At 41.6% G+C, this 23232-nt stretch overlaps 1 protein-coding gene across 1 annotated transcript in view; it reads left to right on the forward strand.

Moving 5' to 3' along the window:
• The first annotated feature begins 716 nt into the window (after positions 1-716).
• Positions 717-23232, forward strand: part of zmym2 (zinc finger, MYM-type 2) — a 32811-nt gene continuing 10295 nt past the window's right edge. The window contains exons 1-11 of the mRNA XM_030758079.1: positions 717-792; positions 11521-12210; positions 12631-12799; positions 14592-14746; positions 15283-15431; positions 15657-15819; positions 17906-18118; positions 21238-21388; positions 21873-21988; positions 22588-22713; positions 22981-23131. Of these exons, the coding sequence (XP_030613939.1) occupies positions 11536-12210; positions 12631-12799; positions 14592-14746; positions 15283-15431; positions 15657-15819; positions 17906-18118; positions 21238-21388; positions 21873-21988; positions 22588-22713; positions 22981-23131 (2068 nt within the window). The 5' untranslated portion in view covers positions 717-792; positions 11521-11535. The remainder of the gene's footprint in view (positions 793-11520; positions 12211-12630; positions 12800-14591; positions 14747-15282; positions 15432-15656; positions 15820-17905; positions 18119-21237; positions 21389-21872; positions 21989-22587; positions 22714-22980; positions 23132-23232) is intronic.

A 23232-nucleotide genomic window follows, 5' to 3' on the forward strand; every position in this document is an offset into this window, starting at 1 on the left:
TATCATATTCATGGAGGAGAAGGTGCGACCAGCTTAATGGATTTTTAATTGCCTGCCATGCGATCACTGATTGGACCTCCTGCGCCTGCGCGGCGAAAAAAGAATACGAATGGATGCCATCAAAGAGGATAGTAAAGATGAGGGCTCACTATGTCACTACTTCCGGTTAAATAAACGTGAGAGGAAGTGGTTTTTAGGATGTTTGAGCTCCTCAGCAGCATGTTTTCCTATATCATTTTAAACTCAGCACTTCATTTCTGCTCAACTATGATTAAAAATAATATAAATAAATAAAACCTCATCTATAACAACTTTTAATAATGAAAACGACAGGCTGAATTTGCCGTTGATTTTGCAGGCTAGGGGAAAACACTAAGGTGTGTTTTGGACAGGAGTCATCGTTTGGCCCTTTTAAACTACTTCCAACAAGCATCTTCTGCCTACTTGCTACATCACAATCAGTAACAGTTTAAACATAGCCACATGGATGTATAGCTGTGTTTTTAACGTTTTACTCCTTTCCCCCCACCCCTCACATTTATCTTGAAACTACAGAATAATAGTTATCTTTGGCTGGTATATATCCTAACCCAGATCATGAATTCCCTCTCATCGAGAACAGTGATGTATCATAAAATCAGGATTGGTGTGAGTCGTCTGTGCGGAGTGAGTGCTCTGCTTGTAGATGATCTTTGGACATAAAGTGGAAAGTTCTACGTTGTGCGCAGGCGCTTCCCCCGGATTAATGTCAGGGCACAAAAGTGGCGCTACACCGTTTCGAGCTCTACTCCGGTAAGCGAATTTCACGGCTGTTTTTCATATTCTACTTTTACGCCTAATTGGGCAAAGTTTCGGGAACTTATGCGGGGGTGGGGAGGGGGGTCAGCCAGATGTCCAGGGAGTTTCTCGGGACCCACGCCGGGGCGAGAAGGCTCATTAAGGGATGAATAAACCGTTAATTTGAACAGATTTGGTCCTCTTCTCTGCGTGCTGTAGCTGCTGCTGCCTCTAGTCTCCAGTATTGTTCAGTTCGCTCCCTAATGGCGGACGGCAGGCAGTGCTGTTTTCCGCCGGGGGAGGAGGGAGCTGTGGGGTGGAGGTGGTGGTGGTGGTGGGGTAAGATTAATCTGGTTGTTATAAATAATGGATTTATACCTGGCCACAGTTAGGGTAACTCTCTGGATACTCACGTACAGCACAATAAGGGTATTTCTCTGGGTCTTGTTGTTTACCACCGCATGACACAAATGAAGCCAGTTCATGTGATATATATGAGTAGGGCGCCCCTTGCGGTCACTGAGTATATTTTGCCAGTGATTGCGCCAGGGTGGACTCCGTGCAGGGTAACTTTCCAATTAAAACCCCGGCGTCACAGGTATCACAAAAATCGGGCTTTTAATTCGGAGTCCGGGTCTGTTTCGCCAGCACCGGCATGTGTGCGACTAGACCAGATAATCTGGACGAGAAGAGGGGTTGTGCAGGGGGGTAAAAAACACGCTTTCAGCTGTTGAGGACTGTGCTTGTCAGTGTAGCCTATCCTGACAAACATTTGCTTCTATTTTAATCAGTCTGCTGCGACTAAGTTGCGATCATTTTAGTGGTATTTTAACAATGGCGCAGTCTGTGTCTGCTCTCCTCCCCTCGATCCGCCGCTAATCCAATGGCTGTTTGCGCCAGGAAGGGGTAGGGGAGGGAGCGGAACGGAACACCCTGAACCACGTTTCTCCTGGACCCCAACTTGGAAGCCAGTCTAGCCTCTCCTTTTCCCGGGTTATTTATGGAAGAGCTGCGCAGCTCAGGTAGTGCTGGTTCTGTTGTTTTTATTGATCCAAAGTTTTGGACCCGCTCTTTATTGCCAAGTTTGTTAAATAATATTGCCGGGGAAGAGAAAGGGAAGCTCGATCGGGTCGAGTGGTAGGCACCGCTGTAACCGGGTGCATGGACCGGATTTGATGGTGGGGTGGTCCTTCCAAACGGTGTTAATAATCAAGGGCACGACCAGGGGGACTCCGGCGGCCCCTCAAGGCTTCGTACAGCCTGTCCTTCATTGGGTGCTTTCTAATGATTCACAGGGGGTCTCCTCAGCTGTGTATATCAGGGTTTAGTTTTGGATTCAGGTAACCGGAATAGACTATTTTTTTTTTTTTTTAAACCCATCAGCTGGCTTGGGGGATGCTGTGGTGGCTGCGCATTACGCATCACTTCTCAGTGACATAAGCCTTATATAATAATCCCAGGCGTTTAATTTGAATATTTTATTAATCGGCTATTGCCTGCGCAAATACTGGCGCAAACAGCTTCATATCTCCACCTTGTGACCTGCTGGAGAGGAAAAATGTCAACTTCTGTGGCTTCATGCGCAAACTGATGCCACTGGAAAGGTAGATGAGCACCTCTGTGAGGTGGTGATGTGGCGCAGGCGTTGATTTGAATTGCTAGTCTTGTTGCGGCTTTTTTTTTTTTCTTCTTTTTTTTTTGTATGCACGGAGGCGCAACCACAGCGCCATCCCACCTCTCCGTCCACCTGGTGTTGACGTTGAGAGCCAAGGTTGCATGTCAGAGCTCATTAATGCCGGGTCCTCGTTTTCATCTCCATCCACGTGAATGCAGGCTGTCTCATAGCTCTGCATTGCAGTCTGAACTGAGTCTAGACCAGGCTATTTTTTCCCCTCAGAGCACTACTGAGTTGCTTTGCACATAGATTCCTCTGTTGGTAGAATATCAGGCCAGAGAACCATGATGCGTCTGTCTGCAGCTCAGCTTTGCTTTGGGAAGGTGTAGCAGAAGGGGAATGGGTTCTTTTTGGGTCTCCTCCCAGTATTTGGACTATAGTTAACACCATGGTTACGGTCATATTTTATTACCTTGGAGCATGTGGTGTGTGTAGACATCAGCTTGGGTTAAAGTGTCTAAAGAAAAAAAGCTAATAGGACTTAGTCAGTGGCTCAATCACATCCTTTTTTTTTAAACAGTCAAGAACATTGTATTGATCTTGAATGTCATTCTGTTTTGCCTTGTACTTCCTGTCACATGGTCACAGCAAGCGAGTGTTCCCTTTTCGGTACCAGCGCTCTACAGTGGAGCAGCTTTATTAGCAGCAAGCTGACATGATGTCCTTCCTGAGTTTGCAGCAGTGGGTTTTAACATTATATTTCTCTACCAAGCATACATTTATCACAGAGTGTTTCTGCTTTGCTAGAAAAAATATGCAGATCATGTTAGCATATTGAAATTTTCTTTGGCCCATGGTGCTCTTTACTGCTCTAAAAACACTTGCAGAGTACAAGTACAGTTTTGATATTCAAGTGATTGCTTTAGTCATTTGAAAAGCAAAATGGCAGCTTGACTGGACAAAACAAGACATTTGAAAGCATCACAGCAGTCTGAGAAATTATAGTAGTCATGTTTTAACTTTTTTTTTTATCATTTTTGACTTTTTATCAGCCTAAGAAATCAGGCAAAATGAAAAGACCTGGGAAGAAATGGGATGGGTTTATTCTTTATGCATTTTCCTGCAATCTATTTCCTAAACTAGCTGGAAACTGAACATGAGCACAGAGACAATTTTCATTTTTGATATTTTGAGAATCCTTTACAGAGAGAGACTGGAACCTGGAACCATCACCAAACAAGGAGTTTCCTCCTTAGTCGTGGCCTTTGCTGTGGCTGTTTTCAGTTCCTGTTCATAGGGCTTTCTGCCTTTAGCTTTGTCTACAGCAAGTGAAGTGCAGCTTGATTGGGTTGACGTCAGGTGAATGACGTGGTCATTAGAGATTATTCCACATCAATAACTCCTGGTTTCTTAGTATGTCTTGGGTCATTGTAGATTGTTACTGTGAAGCACCATCCAGCAACTTTACTGCATTTGCCTGAATCTGAGCAGACACTGTATCTTAGTAAACTTCAGAGTTCAGCTGCTTCTGTTATCAGGAAAGACTAGTCACCCATTGCCATTGGATCATTACACTGCCTCTGCCATACTTTACTGGCGGTGTTACATACATCAGATTATCATCTCTTCCACACCTTCTTAGTACTTTTTCCTGCCATCATTTTGGTGCAGGGTGATTAAATTTCCATCCATACAAAGTCTAATCTGTGCTCTCTGTTCTTGAGTCTGGTCACTAGTTTGATAACCCTCTGTATTTGCTCTTATGAAGTCTTCTCTGTCTAGTACACTTTGATAATAATATGGCTACCTCCTGTAGAGTGTTTTGCACTTGATTGGATGTTGTTAGGAAGTTCTTTTTCTGTACCATGCAGGGTTGTAGCCAGCGATTGATTACGCGGCGCTGCACCGGGCTGAGAATTTCACCGGTTCAGGACTGTTTGCTACTACCACAATTAGCAAGAAGTCGCTACCGACCGATACCCAAGGGGGACTGCCGGGCTGTGAATTTTTTCTGGCTCGATCCCTGGTACCATGGAGAGGATCCTGTAATGCCCTCTCCCCCTGTTTTCTTCTGTGTACATCAAGGCCTAATTATATTGCAGAAGCTAAAGCTTTTTGTTGTACCAAAGTTTTGATTTGGTTGCTCCTTGTGTTCCTGTTATCTAGCCAAAACTAGTTTGCAGCATTGCTGGTCAGATATCACATTAAATGTCTTCCAATCAGTGTCACCTCTGCATTTGTAGGTCAGTTAGTAGACTTTTTATCTATCATAAGCTTTGCTGGGCCTTTGCAGCAGGCACCTTCAGTTGCTACTGTTATTTTGGCCTATTTGCCTTAATTTTTGTCTTCAGTAAGTGAAAAGCCAGCTGAGATGGGTAAAGGTCAGATGACTGACTCGTTTCAGAATGTTGTATTTCTTTGCCTTAAGCAACTCTTGGGTGCTTCTCGTTGTATATTTTGTGTCGTCATACATCTGTGCTGTGATTCTGTGTCCAGTCAGCTTTGCAGCATTTGATCAATTGTTAAACCCATCGGCTAGGCTCCTGATCGGGCCTCTGAAAGCAGCAGTCAGATTTTGCGGGATTTCTGGTGTAGCTAGCTGATACTCAGGTTAAGGGTTCCAGTTGCCAGTCAGTGTTTATGCATCCATCCATCCATTTTCTTCCGCTTATCCGGGGCCGGGTCGCGGGGGCAGAAGCCTAAGCAGAGAAGCCCAGGCTTCCCTCTCCCCAGCCACCTCCTCCAGCTCATCCGGAGGGACCCCAAGGCGTTCCCAGGCCAGCCGAGATACATAATCTCTCCAGCGTGTCCTGGGTCTACCACGGGGCCTCCTCCCGGCGGGACATGCCCGGAACACCTCACCCAGGAGGCGGCCAGGAGGCATCCTAATCAGATGCCCGAGCCACCTCAACTGGCTCCTTTCGATGTGGAGGAGCATCTGAGTGTTTATGCAGATGAACTAAAATGCTAAATCCTTGGCAGAAGATATTCTGTGCTCGTTGCCTTTCGGCACGTGCCATCTCTTTTTTTTCTCCACAGACTGATTATTAGCATTCAGCACTGACGTTAGCTACAAATGGAAATGAGAACACTTTAAGTTACCCACAATCTGGTCCCCTTGCCCACTTTTTCTGCACATGAATTCAACCAAATGTTTTTTTTTTTGTTTTGTTTTTTTAACACAGATATTTGAATCTGAGCAGAGTATTGCCCTGTAAACTCCAGAATTCATCCTGCTGCTTCTATCAGCAGTCACATCATCGATAAACACTAGTGACCCAGTTCCACGGGCAGCCTTTCCTGCCCGGACACTATAACTGTACTTTTACAAATTTATACTGCTTAACAGCCTCTTGGGTAATGGCAGCTAACCAGGTAGCATCACAGCCTTTTAACAGATGGCGTGAGCTCCATCGCTACAGTACATTTAAGAACAAAAAAGAGGGATGGAGGCAGAAGAACATAGATTAGAGATGCACCACAAGAACCTTTGCCCAGCAGACTGCTTCAGTTTTGTTATTTTCTACTCTCTTTGGAAGTTTTGAGTTTCACTATGAGCGGGACATAACTCCAGCCACAGACTTTAGAAGAATAAGTCCAAATGGGGTTGCTTTCAAAGCTTTATTTCACACCTGTCCTGTGGGAACATTAAAGTCAAGGAGCTGGGATGTTGACTGAAAAACTGTGTCAAAAGTGGCAGTACAAATAACCCGAAAGCAAAACATGTTAAGGACTGAATGACTCTAAACCCCTGTGGCAGATATTTATATATATTTTTTATGGGCAGTTTTTGTTGACAAAGCCAGATAATGTATTGAATTGATTGCTTTATGTGATTTTATTTATTTTTTCTTAATTTTCTATGTGCTTTTGACCATTCACCATTGCTGTTCTCTGTGGCCTGTTAGATCTTTCAGCATTGCTGAGCTCCACAGTGCCTTACTCTTTTAAAGAATGAACCAAACCACTTGTGATTATATATTTATTTTTGATGTCCTTCACCTGAATCATCACCTCTTGCAGTGCAAATTGAGAGTTCCCATGAATAGCTCTCAAAGCTAATTTAAACATTTGTGATTTACTCGAGAACCTTTCTCATCCTAAATCATGAAATAACAGGGAAATAAGCCTCACATAGAAATGAAACAGTTTTGAGTCTATTTACCAAATACCTTTGAGCCTGTGAAAATACAGAGGGACTTTGTAAAAAAAAAAATTAGAGTCCGACTAATATTAGCTACACTGCCTAGCCAAAAAAATGTCGCCACCAAAAAAAAAAAGGTAACACACTAATATTTCGTTGGACCGCCTTTAGCTTTGATTACGGCATGCATTCGCTGTGGCATTGTTTCCATAAGCTTCTGCAATGTCAAGATTTATTTCCATCCAGTGTTGCATTAATTTTTCACCAAGATCTTGCAGTGATGATGGCAGATTGTGACCACTGCGCAAAGCCTTCTCCAACACATCCCAAAGATTCTCAGTGGGGCTGAGGTCTGGACTCTGTAGTGGCCAATCCATGTGTGAAAATGCTCCCAGAACCTCTTTCACAATTCGAGCCGGATGAATCCTGGTATTGTCATCTTGAAATATGCCCTTGCCATCAGGGAAGAAAAAATGCATTGATGGAATAACCTGGTCATTCAGTATATTCAGGTAGTCAGCTGACCTCATTCTTTGAGCACATAATGTTGCTGAACCTAGACCTGACCAACTGCAGCAACCCCAGATCATAGTACTTCCCCCGCAGGCTTGTACAGTAGACACTCGGCATGATGGGTGCATCACTTCACCTGCCTCTCTTCTTACCCTGATGCGCCCATCACTCTGGAACAGGGTAAATCTGGACTCATCAGACCACATGACCTCCTTCCATTGTTCCAGAGTCCAATCTTTATGCTCCCTCGCAAACTGAAGCCTTTTTTTCTGGTTAGCCTCATTGTATTAGTGGTTTTATTAAGGCTACACAGCTGTTCAGTCCCAATCCCTTGAGTTCCTTTCGCATTGTGCGTGTGGAAATGTTCACTATTAAACATAGCCCTGAGTGCTACTGTTATTTTTCTTCGATTTGATTTCACCAAATGTTTAAGTGATCACCGATCACAATCATTCAGGATTTTTTTCCGGCCACATTTCTTCCTCGAAGACTATGGGTCCCCACTATCCTTCCAGTTTTTAATAATGCATTGGACAGTTCTTAACCCAATTTTAGTAGTTTCTGCAATCTCCTTAGATGTTTTCTCTGCTTGATGCATGTCAATGATTTGACCCTTCTCAAACAGACTGACATCTTTTCCACGACCATGCGATGTGTCTTTCGACATGGTTGTTTAAGAAATGAGAAGCAACTCCTTGCACCAGTTGGGGTTAAATAACTTGTTGCCAGCTGAAAGATAATCACCCATGCAGTAATTATCAAATAGGAGGCTTGTACCTATTTACTTAGTTAAATCCTGGTGGCGACTTTTTCTTTGGCCAGGCAGTGTATTTACCAGTATATCTGTATTGGCATTTATCACAGCTAGTAAATGAAAAGAAAGAAACACCCATCAACCATGTTACAAGTGTTGATGTTGCATAGTTTGTCCACCAGAGGTGTGTGTAAGGAAGTTAAACACAGCTAGGCTTTCTTTGTGTTTGGTGGCCTAACAAAACCTAAAGCCCCAGTTGGAGATGATGGGTATCACAACAGTAGTTATCAACCTTCTCCGGTAAGCCAGGGTTTCTGCTTCAGGCTTTGTGCACACTCATATGAAAAAAGGGGACATTTTACAGATCATATGACTCGTCTTCTTCAAAAAATGATCCCTGTGAGTGCCACCTACTCCAGTCAGAGATGTTATCAGGTGAGGATGATGACGATAAAATGGTGAATAACAAGCTATAAATGCCATAAAAAAAATCTAACAGTAAAATGCAACACTGTTGCAAGTAAGACAGGAAAGCAATGCTGCAGAAAATCATTTATCTGGTAATTTAGCACATAGAGCGGTAAAATATTTCAAGTTAATTATTTTATTGCTAAGTGCACTCTTAGTGCTGCTATTTATTTGCAAGGTGGGGGCTGCACAGTAGAGATGTGACACTTTAAACTGGATCCATTTAAACATTAAATGTTACTGTCCCATGTGGAAATTGCTTTGTTTGTGGGCAGATCAAAGTGAAATTAATTTTATTGATTGAACAGGTATTTCTGTGTTCTAGTAGCTGCAATTCCAGCAGTGTAAAAGAGACTTAGCTGCAGATTAGAACAAAGTACAACAACATTAAAACAACATAAAAATTTTTTCTAAATCACCAAATTAATACACACACATTCCTGTGACTATTCGATGGACAGTTTGCACTTCGTTCAGTGGTTTTGTTAGGATACGGCTTAACGAAGTGCATGTAGAAAACATATTTCCCCAGCAGAGAATCTATATTGCACTTAAAACATGTTGTTAATAAAAGAATTATTCAAAGTGTGGCGCTTCCAGCTGATTTTAAACCAAAACTCTGAACATGACCTGCTACCGACCAGGTTATGTGTTCAGCCTAAGTTACCCCAGTGATTTTTTTTTTTCCAGGTAAAAAGTGCCACTTTCATCACACTGAAAACTCGAAGCTCGATATAACTCGGCAACTCATTAATCTCACTTCATGGTACACCCAGGAGGGCACGCCGCAACTTTCCACAAACACAACAATCAGCTGATCTGAGTACAGTCTGGCAAAGTGTGAATGAGTAATCCACAGCTTGTTATAATAAAACAAGATTATTTTGAAACTGTATTGTCTTAAATATTGGCCCATATATCAGATATTTAAATCAGTCTTGGTATCAGTTTTAAAAATGCTATATCAGTTGGGATATGGTAAAAATGGCTGTAATGACTGCATTACTTATGGACTCAACTGTAATCTTTTCTACAGAAATACGCGAGACTTTACATCACCAGTTTTTTTTTTTTTCTTTTAGGCGTGTCTTCATGCACCTTTGCCACATCTGATACTGGGCTCAAATCTGGAAAGCCTGGGTAAAATACCTCCTATTTGAAATGCTAAAATCTGCCTATACTGCAATCTGGCTAAACCAGCTTGTTCATGAAGCTAACGTGGAGACAGCGAAAGTTGTGAATTATGAATACTTTCCATATTTACTGAAATAACCCAAGTCATTCACCTGCATCCTTAAAGATGCTGCTTTACTGCTGCGATTTTTATTTGATGCACCCCACAGTGCTGAGACCAAAATGGCCACCGCAGTGATGTCTGGCTTTCTCTGTAGCTCTTTTACAACTCTAGTAGTGTGTTCAGGTGCTTTCAGGCTCTTGCTCTTCTGGGCAACTGTTGGGGTAATTAGCAGCGCCACAAAGATCATTGTCACCTTAGAAGTGTGTGTCCATGAGCGAGCATCTGTTAGTGGTGTGTGTGTGTGTGTGTGTTTCTGTGCTGCAGCTGTCAGCAGTGATGTGATACGTGGCTTACAGCCACCCTCACTGCTGTGTTACATGAAAAGGAGATTTTGACAGAAACAGATCAACAGAGTGCTGACGTCCCCAAAAGTGGTTTGGATATTATTTAATTCAGAATGTAGCAACCAGTCAGATCACTGCATTTTCTGTCGCATTTCTTCTCTTGTTGAATGGCTAAGATGGTCAACAAATTAACTGGTGTGTGCATCTTATAAATTGAGCGCGCACATATTTTGCTGCCGTTTGGTGTACAAGATACATAGATGAAGCTAAACCTTTTAAACATTATGTTGGCCAACTCTACAGCACCCAGATGTAGCGCACAAAACAAGTCCCTGTGGTGGTGGGCCTTACCATCACCACGGCAACCAAGGTGTAGCTTCACTGGTTGCCAAGGACAACAAGAGAGTAGTTGTGTTGAGTGATACGCAGGGATAACGAGCAGGGAGGGTGGGAGAGATGTGAAAGGCAGCAGGTGAAAAGGGGAAATAGAGTTCCCTATAGTTGGGTAAGGAGCTTAAAAAAGGAAGAGTGAAGAAGAGGATGAAAGGAAGAACACGTGATGGTGAGGAGGAGGGGCTCCCGTTGCTGGGTAGGCACGTACGCTCACCCGTGGAGACGTCACCTCTGCTGTTGCATGTGTTGAGCATTAGCTGCCCTCTTTCTTGTGGTAAATGCAACCAGAGAGGCTTATCTGTAGAGAACAAAGGCCTTCATCATCCTACACCCCTATCATTAAAATACTCTTCTGGCAGTATTAGAATCATTTGGGGGGAAAAAAGTAATAGATTTAATACAATGGCAAACTGCTGTGATGTGTGAACCGTCACTCAGTCTCCCTCTCTCTCTGTTTACATACTTTGTAAACTAGGAATTGATTTTTAGAAATCTGAGTGCCAAGAAAAGTAATCGGGGTTATCATATTCTTAACTTGATGAAATGTGTTTTGAGCCTCAGTGTTCTGTACAGCTGAAGAGGCCTGAAATGACCTCCTTGACCTGCTCTTCCTGGAGCAATATGACTCATCTGTAAGAAAAAAACAGCTAGAGGACACTGTTGGTAGGTCCAACCCCCACCCCCCAAAAAACCCCTAATTACTAATAACTAAAATTGCAGCATTAATATTGAGGGATTGCTTCAGATTTTAACAGTACCAGTTGTTCCATCTTCATAGCAAATGTGCTCGCAGACATCCGTGACCTAAATGAAATAACACAGCAGAACTGGTCACATCACTGTCCCAGCATCACCAAGTCATCCATTTTTGCTCCAGATGTAAGCAGAGCATCAAAGTTGTGGCTCTATTTGTAAAATGAAGGTTTCACATCTGGAACTCGTTGACATTTAAGCAGACATTTCAAAGGGTGAGCTTACCCACAGAAGGAAAGTCTGGGCTGACCTTATTAGATGTTGTGAATGGATGTTGAGGCTAATAATTTTGGTGAAGTAACCATTAAATATAATTCAAAAGCAAGCCGGTGAAGACATAAACACAGATGGGGAGGTAGGTGTAACCTACCTCCCCAATGTTGTTACAACTAAAGGGCATGAGTAGGCTGTGTGGGGGAAGCTTGCCTCTGGGGATTCCTGAACTACCTGTACCACTGTCAGACATTATAAAATCAATTAGTAGTGAGTTATGTCCTAACCAGCTTTTGTTTGCGTTGCTAGGTGGTTGCCTTTGTGATGGACGGGGAGTCAGAACCAAACCCTGTCATGGCAGAAGATGTAGGGGAGCGGGTGGAGCCCATGGATGCCACTCCCTCTCCCCAGCAAAAGCCCACGCCTCCTTCCGAAGAGTCTAGGGAGGCAGTTTCCATGGTAACAGAAGATGGAACCACAAAGGAGGATGGAACAGAGGACAACGATGATGATGTGGTTCTCGTAGGGGAGGAAGCTCCCCAGCCTTCTGCCGCAACCCTCTCCCAAGACACGCCCAGCACAGACTGCCTAGAGCAGGCAGCTGCTGTGGCAACTGTAGACATGTCCACAGCAGCAAAGACCCCCAGCTCTCCTGCGTCTTCCAACGCATCCACAGCAGCAGCACCTCCAAAGCCTCCAGCCACAACAACAGAACCTATTGTCATTGACGACGAGGAGGACTCTGAACAGAAAGACGCTTCCTCGTCCACACCGGTGCCTCCTGGAGGCACATCTGCATCCCACTCCCCAGGTGCACTCAGCAGCACCGAGCCAGATTCTGAGATCAGGATAGCCAGTGTCACTACACTAGGCTCCACTAGCCAGAAAGGAGGCTCCACAGTTAATTCTCCTCCACATCCAGGGGATGCTCAGCCAGACATGAACCTGATGATAACCTCTGTGACATCCCTGCAGGGAGGAGCAGCAGCTGTTGCAGCAGTGAGAACACCCAGAAATGATTTTATTTCACAACTTTTCTTAAAGTTTTCATTTATCCCTTTTTACAGTGTTCATGTGTTTTTATATTTATTAATATAATTTGATTTTTTTTTTTTTTTGCCTTCTACCCAATTTCAGTGTGGGCTTTTTCTGATGTCTACTGGTGGAGGCAGGTGTTTTTGTTTTTGGTATAGCAGTTTTTTTCTTGGCAAAGTAAATAAAGATATCCTTGTAATGACACCTGAGAGAGCTTTTATGCCAGTATTTATTTATCAGATGCATTGGCAGTTACTGTAGTTGTTGTAGTTGGTTCTGCCTTTCAGTATTACACTGAATATGACACCCAGGTGTGTTTGGTTCTTTTCCTCATCACCTTGTTTCTAATGTTTTGGCACTAATGTAAACAACTTGTGTTTTTAGGCAGATGAAGGCCAGGCTGAAGAAAATGGTCTGCAGATCCACAATACGTTCAGTCTGAATCCTGACACCCCATCTGGTCGACCGACCGCCTCCTTTAACCCTGGGCGGGGCTCAGGTCCCATGGGTCAGCTGGTGCAGAATGGGGACATGGGGACACACAATAGAGCAGGTAGAAACTTAACATTTTACTTTCTATTCAGATGTTGCAGTTGGCAAAAAATAAAATGTCATGTTTGGGTTTGGTTACTGCACGGTGTATGCAGGCTTAGAGAAACTGTCTTGTTTAAACACTGTTTTGAAATGGCCCTTTAACTCTGTTCTTAATTGGCTACCTCGTTTGGAATGGAGGGCTACCCGTACTAATTCAGATGAAAGACAAATTTGGTGCAGGATGGCACATTGACATGGATACAGTCATCATGCTAGAGTCAGTCAGGTGCAGATTAATACCAGCCTCCATTGCCTCAAACTTTTGACACAAGTTCTTTAAAGTGTTTTCTCTGTAGCAGTCTAACAAAAGTCACTGGATTTTATTCAGCTTTCTATTGCCATAGATGACCTGCACAGACCTTTCTTTAGATAAGTGACATGGCAGCAATAGCATATGATCTTACTTTTGGAGCGATAAAGAAAATAAATAATCTCAAGTTATGATGAATTAAATATTACACAAGTGGAAGAAAATGGTCTTATCTGTTTAGACCAGTCACAGGACAATATCAGGTCAAAAGCCACAATAAATTACCTAATTTAATGGTTCCATAAATGATTGAGTGAGGATTTTAAAACTAGTTTGTGTTAGTAAATGTTGCAGATGCCTGCACAAATGGCACGCAGTAATTATAACCCTACTCTTTATCATCTAAACAGGGATCTTATGTGCTGACAGCCATCAAAACAGGGATAAGCTTCATGATAAGTGTCCATGTGAACACATTAACGATGTTTCTATGTGTAAACATTAATGTAAAGTATTGAATCTTTCTCTGTTGGAATGTCAAAAAAACAGTTAAACTGTTGATATTGTGCACTATATGAAGAAATGCAGTCAAACACTGATTCATCTGACCACAGCTTCTGTGACATTCAAGCACATTATTGATAGAAAATGTATTTACCTTGTGATTGTAACAGTGGATAAAATCACTGCTGCAAGAGTTTTAAAGTCCGTCCTCAATGACAGCTCCTCCGCTCTGTTACTTTTGAAAAATTAAGATATTTAAATCTGCAGCAACGCACATATTGGCATAAAAAAGTCTTCTTATGACAGTACAGAGGCACTTTTTGGCAGTTCCTATCAAGTTCGATGTAGACACTAGGTGGTGCTGTTGTCAGGAGTTAGTCCTCTAAGTATGACTGGATGTTTGTTTTTATTATTGTTGTCATTGTTTCACGTCTGTATTGTGCATCAGAACAACATTTAGAGCAGACAGCATAGTAACATTCACAACTGCAAAACAGTAAACCATCATTTGGCTGGAGGTGCCGCACGTATGAAACTCTAACTATATGAAATTGCCGTCATAAAAGCAAGTGTAATGTTCCTTCCGGATTGTCAGATTTTAAAAGGCCTCTTTTAAATCTATCTTTTATCACTGTCTGGATGCTTTGTTATTGGCCTGCAGTGGCCTGATATTTGAGGGTCACAGCACAGACACCCTGCTGCATGTTTACCTCTTGTTTTAGTTTTGGTTGGTCTTAGAGACATCAGATGTCCAATAAAGGGGAAAAAAAATCAAATAAAAATGATAAAAACCTACCAAGGAAAGAATGGTTATATTATTAAATATATCACTTTTAAAATTTTACATGGATGTGCTCCCACTCAGCCACAATGGCTTATGATATTGGCATTGCACTTTCTAATTTCTCTTAGATGAAACTAATAGATTTAGTCCAAACTATACAAAAAAAGTACACAAAGATTTTCCAGGTAACCTTCTTTCTCTCTTTCTCCCCAGATTCTTGGATTTCTCAGTCAGCTTCAGTCCCTCGCAACCAAAAACAGACAGGGGTTGACTCTCCGTCACCAGCCACATCGCTGCCCAAACCTCCAGGCCAGTCTTCCTCAACTACTTCCTCCTCAGGCTCCCAGCCACAGCCCAGGACAGTCAAGGTGAGCCACTGTGGACAGTGAATTCCTGTGTAATTGTGTTAGTTGTAATTGATTCTGTACACAGCGAAATAACGTGGCAGGCAACCTGGAAATTTTTATTTTAGAAATTAACTCCGGAGTTAGAGGAGAGCGTAACTTTTTGTGTCTGCCTTTTTATATTTTTTTTTAAAGTATTTTGCAGCATTAATTTAATATACCAGAAATGCTGCTGCCTACTACTACTGCTACTACTACTACAACAACATTGTAGTAGATGTCCTGTGTTAGTGAGTGATTAAAATCTTGCTTTAGTGCTATACTGAAACTGGAGGGAATACAGAGAAGGTTGTGTAATTTAAAAAAAAAAAAAATTGGGGCTGCAATTTTATATTTTTTTTACTTTTGTCTTTTGTTTTTTTTTTTTTTAATTTCAGTATTGACACATTAGCTGTATTTTTTTTTGTTGAATCCACGTATGTAGAGTAAGGTGAAGGATTACTTATTCCTGTTGAGAAACTTCCCAGCAGTTAAATCATTGTTCTGTTTGCCCGTTCCAGGTGACCTGTGCTAACTGTAAAAAGCCTCTGAAAAAAGGCCAAACAGCCTACCAGCGTAAAGGCTCCACACACCTGTTCTGCTCTACCACCTGTCTGTCTGCCTTCTCACACAAACCTGCCCCCAAGAAGAGCTGCACCATGTGCAAAAAGTGAGTCTGACATTGAAGGAGACCGTTTATCTTTCAAATTTAAGATTATACTATACATTTTGAAGTTCATTATAAAGGAGTAAAGTTGTAACAACAAAGAATTTGTTTCATCCATTTCCAGTTATCATAGACATGAAAGAGCACAGCTGTTCTTTGACTAACTGATCCACATTCTCTGTAGATGTTTTCTTCATCCGTGCTCTGTGATGTGTTTGTGTTTTCCAGGGACATCACAAACATGAAGGGTACCATTGTGGCCCAGGTGGACTCCAGCGAGTCTTTCCAGGAGTTCTGCAGCACTGGCTGCTTGGGTGCATACGAGAACAAGCAAAATCCTCCCAAATCAAACCTCAAAACCAAATGCACCGTCTGTGGCAAGCACACAGAGGTCAGTCTGTCTAACTTTCATGCCACTGGATTCTGATGACAGTAATGGAATAAATAATTCAGTGGCAATGAGTAAAACAGAAGAAACACTAGGGTTAAACACATGAATTTTACACTGCCTCAGCAGTGTATTGGGTACACCTACACAGTGTAAAGGTCAATTATGTTTATGTGGATTGCAGTGTGCATGGTCTGTAAATTTCATCATCTGCCCAAACAGATGATGGAGACTCAACTCCACAAGTAAGCGAGATATGGAAGTGCATGACTATCCACAGATGTCAGCATCTGTACTAAAAGATGACCGAGGTTTAAAGTTAGCTAGAGGTGTCTCTAGTACTCCTCCAGAATGCAAAAAAAAAAAACATGACAAACACCTTTGACCATCATGCAGTGCTACACACACACACACACACACACACACACACACACACACACACACACACACACACACACACACACAGAGCCCCAGGGCTGCTAGTCGGCTCTTGTCATGTTGAGCTTCACCATCCTTTCATTATTTACATCCTTGGCTTGGATGTTTGTTTTGAATAAATAAATATTTCATGCTTGAATCCTGTTGCATTTTATCAGCATCTTCTTTCCACCTTTGTTTTTTTTTCCTCTTCTTTGATTCTTATCCTTTAATAAACATCCTCATACCACTATTTCTCTCTCCCTCATGTTTCTTTTCACCGCGCTTTCATTCACTATTTATCTCTTGCCTGTCTTTGCTGTTTGTGAGCTTAGCCTTTCAGGCCTTTCTTTTTCTGTGTCCCTTCATCAGTCTTCATAGCCGTCACATCCCAAAACAAACTTCTCAAATACTGAAGCATTAGTTGGCTCCATTGGTGATGTATTTGATTACTGGTGTGCTTTGCTAACTGGTACTGTTGTCATCTAGTAACCAAAACTGCACAATTATGTATACAGTGATTACTAGCAAAAACCCGATGGGACGGCAACGCTCCCGTCCCGTATGTGGTACGGCTCATATCATCAGCTTTTTTATGTTGATTGTTATGCATATCTTTAATGTAATTCTGTAAATGTTGATCTACCTATAAGTCATAGGCCTAAATAGCTTGCTTATTACTAAATGATTTTGAGCAATGTTTAAAACTACATGCTTACACAGACACCCTCATATTAATGTCAAAAATAGAGGCTTTTAATTGTAAACATAGAAATTAAGATGGAAATGACTGAAAAGGCGAGGCAGCACGTTACCTCAAAGGCAGGAACGACCACACCCACTGTTCGCAGTGACTACTTGCAGCATGCAAATGTCCTGAGAGATCCCCCTCTCTCTGCCATCTGTTGTGACCGTGTTTCACCCTCAGTTAATGGTGTAGAATGGTAAAGGTGCGCCGGATAGGACATGAAAAGTTGCCAATTCTTGAAACCCAAACCCTCTGGTGACGGTTAAAACGTGCAGATGTTGCATTCGATTTACGTGCGTTAAAAACGGCACATGTTCACAAACCAGCCTCGATCACTCAGTTTCTATATATAAAGACGCAGAAGAAGAAACAGAACTTTTTATTTGAAGTAAATATTTTAGTCTATCACCATATGGATGTTACAAATCTTAGATAGTTTCTTAAGTCTCATCAAGATTGAACCCGTCGTCTGGGAGGAGTTTGGGAACATAGATACAGACTTGCATGTTATGATCATTATAGTAGGATGATGATGATTTTTGTATCCTTGTAGAATTGATTAGCATATTAAAAACAAGGCAGTGGTCTACTAAACTGTTCTTAAATTATTTCTAAAGTGTGTAAAATGGAGTAGAAAGCTATGTATAGATTTTAAAAAAACAAACATCCTTCCTGATTGTTTTTCTGCCATGCATGTCTGTTGTTAGTTTAACATTAGTCCATCAGGTTGTATTGTCTGCATTCAGGCTTTATCATATCTTTGTGTTGATAGAGATTTTGATTATGTACTTTTTCACTGCTAAATTTCTTCTGCAAAGCTAGAAAAATAAAATGATCAAAGTGTGATCCATACCTGAATGGAGGAATGTCATTTAAAATGTGAAGATCTCTTCCTGACCCTTCTGCTTTTCTTGCTGTCTGCAGATTCGGCATGAGGTTAGCTTTAAGACTGTGACCCATAAGATCTGCAGCGACGCATGTTTCAATGTTTACCGCAAGGCCAATGGTCTGATCATGAACTGCTGTGAGCAATGTGGCGACTACCTTCCCAACCGGGCATCAGCCAACCACTCCCTCCTGGTCGACGGTCAGCAGAAACGCTTCTGCTGCCAGAACTGCATCAAGGAGTACAAGCAGGTAACACAAGCCTAACCACAGGCTGCAGGTCTGGAGAAGCTGTGGTCTCTTTATTCTATTCAGTTATGTTGAAATATTTTAATTTTTACATTTCTAGGGAGGTGCACGTTAGGTTATGGGGCAGAGTTACAGGAGGGTTTGCGGTCAGGACGTACCTATGGCGCAGATTTAATCTTGCATTACTCGCCCCCCTACAACTCAAGTCTTTGAAGTTGAAGAAACTTTTGTGGAGTGGAAAGGCCCCCAGACTGAGACTCTCTCTATTGCAGCAGTTCACCACTAATGGTGGTCCTTCCCTACCCAATTTTTTAATGTATTACTGGTCTTCACACATTCATAAATTGACTTATTGGCTAAATTCACCTAATCTGATCTGGTGTAAGCTTGAAATTCAATCAATTTCTCCCTCTTTCTCGCCTACCTCGATTATCTATTCATCACTGCCTATCAAATTATCTTCTGTTACTTCAAATCCCATAGTGCTCGCTACACTTAAGATTTGGTCACAGTTTAGGTCCCATTTTAAATTTGTGTCTCCCTCTGACCGAATGCCGTTGTTATGAAATCATCTATTTCCCCCTGCTACTATTAATGCCACTTACAGAATTTGGCATGAGAAAGGCATTAAAACCATGACAGATCTTTACAAAGATGGTTTTTTTCTTAGTTTTTCAGAGTTGTCCTCAAAATTTAACCTGCCTTCTTCTCATTTGTTTCTCTATTTCCAAATTAGACACTGTATCTCATCACTGTTTCCAAATTTTCCAGCTCTCCCTGCTGATCCACCATGGGTTGACTTCCTGGCACTTGGGCCTAGCCAGAAATCACCCCTCTCTAATATATATGGAAAACTTATGGCAATGGAGTCTGATTCATTTGGTAAAATCAGAACTGCTTGGGGACGTGAATTAGGTGTTGGAACTGTCTGAGGCATGGTGGGATAGGGTGATTCTCAGCATATGTTCAGGTACACCATGTGCTAGGTTGCCGCTTGTGCGGTTTAAAGTAATAAATAGAGTCCACTTTTAAAAATCTCGTTTATCTAAAATCTTCCCTTCAGTTTTAGACCAATGTGACAGATGTCAGTCTTCACCCTGCAACTTAAGTCGTATGTTTTTCTTCTGCCGAAATTTGCGCAAATTCTGGAGCAATTTCTTTTCTGTACTCTCAGGGGCTTTTGGAATCCAGATCCAAAGTGATCCACTAATTGCCATCTCCTCAGCAAAATGAGATTTTGGCTTTCTGTTCTCTTCTCGCTAGACGCTGTATCTTACTTTCCTGGAAATCCCCTATTCCCCCATCTACATTACAATGGCTTAACACTGTAAGAACATATCTGAAGATAGAAAAAAATTGTATTAACAGTGAAGGGTAGTAAAGAAAAATTCACTCGTAAGTGGACATCCCTTGTGGAGTACCTTAAATTTCTACCTTAAAAGGATAGGCAAAATACCTTTTTTCCTTTAAGCCCCCCCCCCTTTTTCTATTTTGGCTTTTTTTTGTTGGTTTTTTTTTTTTTTTTTTTTTTTTTTTGATTTTTTTTTTTTTGTTTTGTTTGGGTTTTTTTTGTTTATTTTTTTGTTCTTATGTTTGTATGGTGTTTTATATATTTAAAAAAGAAGCGTTTGAGAAGCTATGTAAGCAATGGAAAATGCATATAATGTGAACAGCTTTGTATAATCTCTTGATAAACAAATTAAAAAAAAAAAAAAAAAGAAGTTAAAGAAACACGGGGGGCGCCCGGGTGGCTTAGTGGTGAAGCCGGCGACCACATATATATGCCACGTTGCGGTGCGGGCGGCGCAGGCTCGAGTCCTGGCCTGTCGCCAATTTGCCTGCCTGTCCTCCCCCTGTGTCTTTCCCCCATTTCCTGTCTCTCTACTGTGGATAAAAGCTGCTGTGGCCAAAAATGGAAAAAAAAATGAAAGAAGAAGTTGAAGTAACACAAGTATGCTAAGCAGTCGGAAATAAAAATCCAAGTAAGGCACAAAATAGTCCTTGAATGAATGCAGGAGTGAGTCAGACTACAAATTCTGTACAAAAAGCAAAATGGCTGCTTAGATGAAATGTTTCTAGATATGGTTGTGCTAGTAGTTTGTCTTACATGACCACCCATTTTGGTTATTTCTGCATTTTATGAAGTCAAGTCACAATTATTTCTAGAGCACATTTAAAAAGTGCATTACTGTATGTATTTAGAATGAATGCGTTACATTTTGAGGCTTATTTTTTGAGTTTCTGCCTTCATTATGGTGGTTTTCAGAGTTATCTAATTCACTACCCACTGTCTTTGTTTGACCTGTCGTTTGGTTATGTGTGACAGGCAGAGATGTGGGTCCCTGTTTTGTTTCTACCTGTAATGTTGCTATTGTACATTAGTATCCAAGCAGAGCAGGTCAGTGCTCAGCATACCTGTGGATTCTTTTTTTTCTCAAGCTTTCATAATCACTAATATATTTTTTGTATATAAGATGGGAAATATTAAACGGACTTTTAATCTTCCAGCTCCATAATACAGAGTTTGTGTGATGTCCAGTTTAGTCCAAGTGAGCATACTGCTGCTGTTAGTGAATGGATATTATGCATCCTGCCTCCTACGTGCCTTTACTCAGGAAGCACCTCCACCTAAATCAGAGAATGTGAATGTGATCTCCTGCTGTGTGCTGCATGTGAGAGAGAGAAACAGTGCCCAAACTTATTCCCCTTCCATTGTCTTAATATGTAAAAATGGCATGATCTTAAGTAAGCGTTCATGGTCACTGTTGTTGTTGTTTTTGGGGAAAAATATTGAGTTTTCAGCACATGTTAAAAATTGATTTTGTTAACAAACCAGTGAGTAGTTTTACAGCCTGAGGTCACCACTGCAAGTTACAATAATAATGATAGAGGTCTAATCTATGGGCCAAACAGTGGGAAGTGGATTTCAAACCAAACATATGGACTGTTGAAAGTTTTCAGCGGACACTAACCCCCCCTAGAAAGTGTACACGTTGGAGCACCTTGCACATTTAAAATCGGTTTACATGAAAACATTTTGTTGTTGCAACATTTTGTAATCTGTTAGCATGATCGCTTCGCAACATCTTGTTAAGCTGTGGTGTTCTTCCTCTCTGTCCCAGGCCCACAGTAAACTTGCGAGCTGCCTGTCTTGCAAAACGCTGATTAAGACAGGTGAGGTACTCCATAGCCTCGGGGCAGGTGGCACCATGGGCTCCTACTGCTCTGTTAATTGTATGAACAAGGGCAAGGTGACAACACCATCCTTCATCAGTGAGTAACCACAATGCACGAGCAGTAACTTTGAAAATGCACTTTCTTTCTATTTTTTCTCCAAGCCGTTCATAATTTAGCTTTCACTTTCAGCCTTTTTGAGCCCGTGATCGAGCCTCTCGGTCAAGTTCTGCTTGGGTACCGTAAGATATTGACATTAGCAAGTGGGGAGCAGCATAATGGGGATTTAGCTTGGTAAGGGCTGTGTCGCCTACTGTTTGTGTTCACAATGAAATTATCTCCCTGTGTGAATGCATTTAGGGTGACTGGTTTGCTGCTCCTTAGGCAGCAGAAAACAGCTCCTTTTAACCACGTTATCCACACCTGCTCGTTAATCTTTTATCCCAGAAAACCAAGTAACTTCACTAACAAAATAAATTAAGTTTGATTAACAGTTACTTAGAAAGACCTTTTTAAAACCTCTGTTTCAAAAATGCCCCCCCCCCCCTCCTGGTGATTTAATGCCTGATATCTGTGTGTGCAGACACAGAGCCCACCTGTCACTTCTGTAAGAGGAATTCTTTGCCGCAGTACCAGGCCACGCTACCAGAGGGAAATGTCCTTAACTTTTGCAGCTCCCAGTGTGTAACCAAGTTCCAGGTGAGGACTCATTTCAAACAAATCACAAATCTGGGCCCTTTTGTAAAAAAAAAAAAAAAAAAAAAGAAAATGTTAAGATGTCTTCTGGATTAATAGGCAAATGGTAAACAGGTTTATTTGATACAATAAATATTTAGAATAACTGGATTAAACTCTGTGCTGATTCCTCTGGTATTTACAATTTAGATGTTAAGTATATTAAGTCTCTCTGCAGATGACTATGAACATAACAGCAGAGATGGGAATAATCAAAGTTCCGGAAATAAAACCCAGATTACGGCGTTATCGTCGAGCTCAGCAGCTCAAACACCACAGGTTTCCTCAGTGGAGTTTATGACCTGATTAGTTTTTATTTTTTTAGACCCATGTTGCATTCATTTACATATCAATGAGGAAACAGATTTTGCTAAAGTACTATAAGTGTGTTATGGTTTATTATAATAAGGTTATATAATACCAAACACATGTAGAGACGAGTTTGTGGGGACAGATCTAGTAGGAAGTCGATGTGTTTAATAGCCGTTGGTGTTTGTGTGGACATCGGGATGTTTATGGAAGGGCGTAACTCGGGTTGCATGTTTAACACTTCTTCTTTCCAGAATGCTACTCTTCAAACAGCCACCAATGGACAGGCACCCTTGTCTACCACAGACAGCACAGTCCAGCTGAAATGTAACTACTGCCGAGGAGCATTCAGCCTGAAGCCTGAAACTCTGGAATGGGAGGTGAGACCATCCTTTAATGTTTTTAAAGATAGAACACGGCAGTCCTCTTGTTTTCCACAAATAACACTCTATAACTCTGTAAAGTACCTTTAAAATGTGCTAAGCTTGTCTGAGAACTGAATTTTTTTTTTCCTGTTCTACACAAAACTGGCAATAATGTTGTTTAGTGTGTGTTTTGTTTTGTTTTTTAGTTTTTTAAATGCCTTACACAATGAATCTTAACCCAGAATAGTTGCAGTACATTTCTCTGAATGTGTCTGCCTTCAGGATAAGGTCTACCAGTTCTGTAGTAAGACGTGTTGCGAAGACTACAAGAAGCTTCACTGTATTGTGACATTTTGCGAGTACTGCCAAGAGGAGAAGACACTACACGAGATGGTCAAGTTCTCAGGGGTCAAGAAACCATTCTGCAGTGAAGGTACTCATTACCTCTCTTCTCTCCTTGAAGTAGAATTAGTGATTTGACTGCATCCCATGGTGGCTTTTAACCTATTCGGACATTTGTATTTGCCATTTAAG

This window comes from Archocentrus centrarchus, chromosome 21 (genome assembly GCF_007364275.1).
Source record: "Archocentrus centrarchus isolate MPI-CPG fArcCen1 chromosome 21, fArcCen1, whole genome shotgun sequence".
Taxonomy (NCBI): Eukaryota; Metazoa; Chordata; class Actinopteri; order Cichliformes; family Cichlidae; genus Archocentrus; species Archocentrus centrarchus.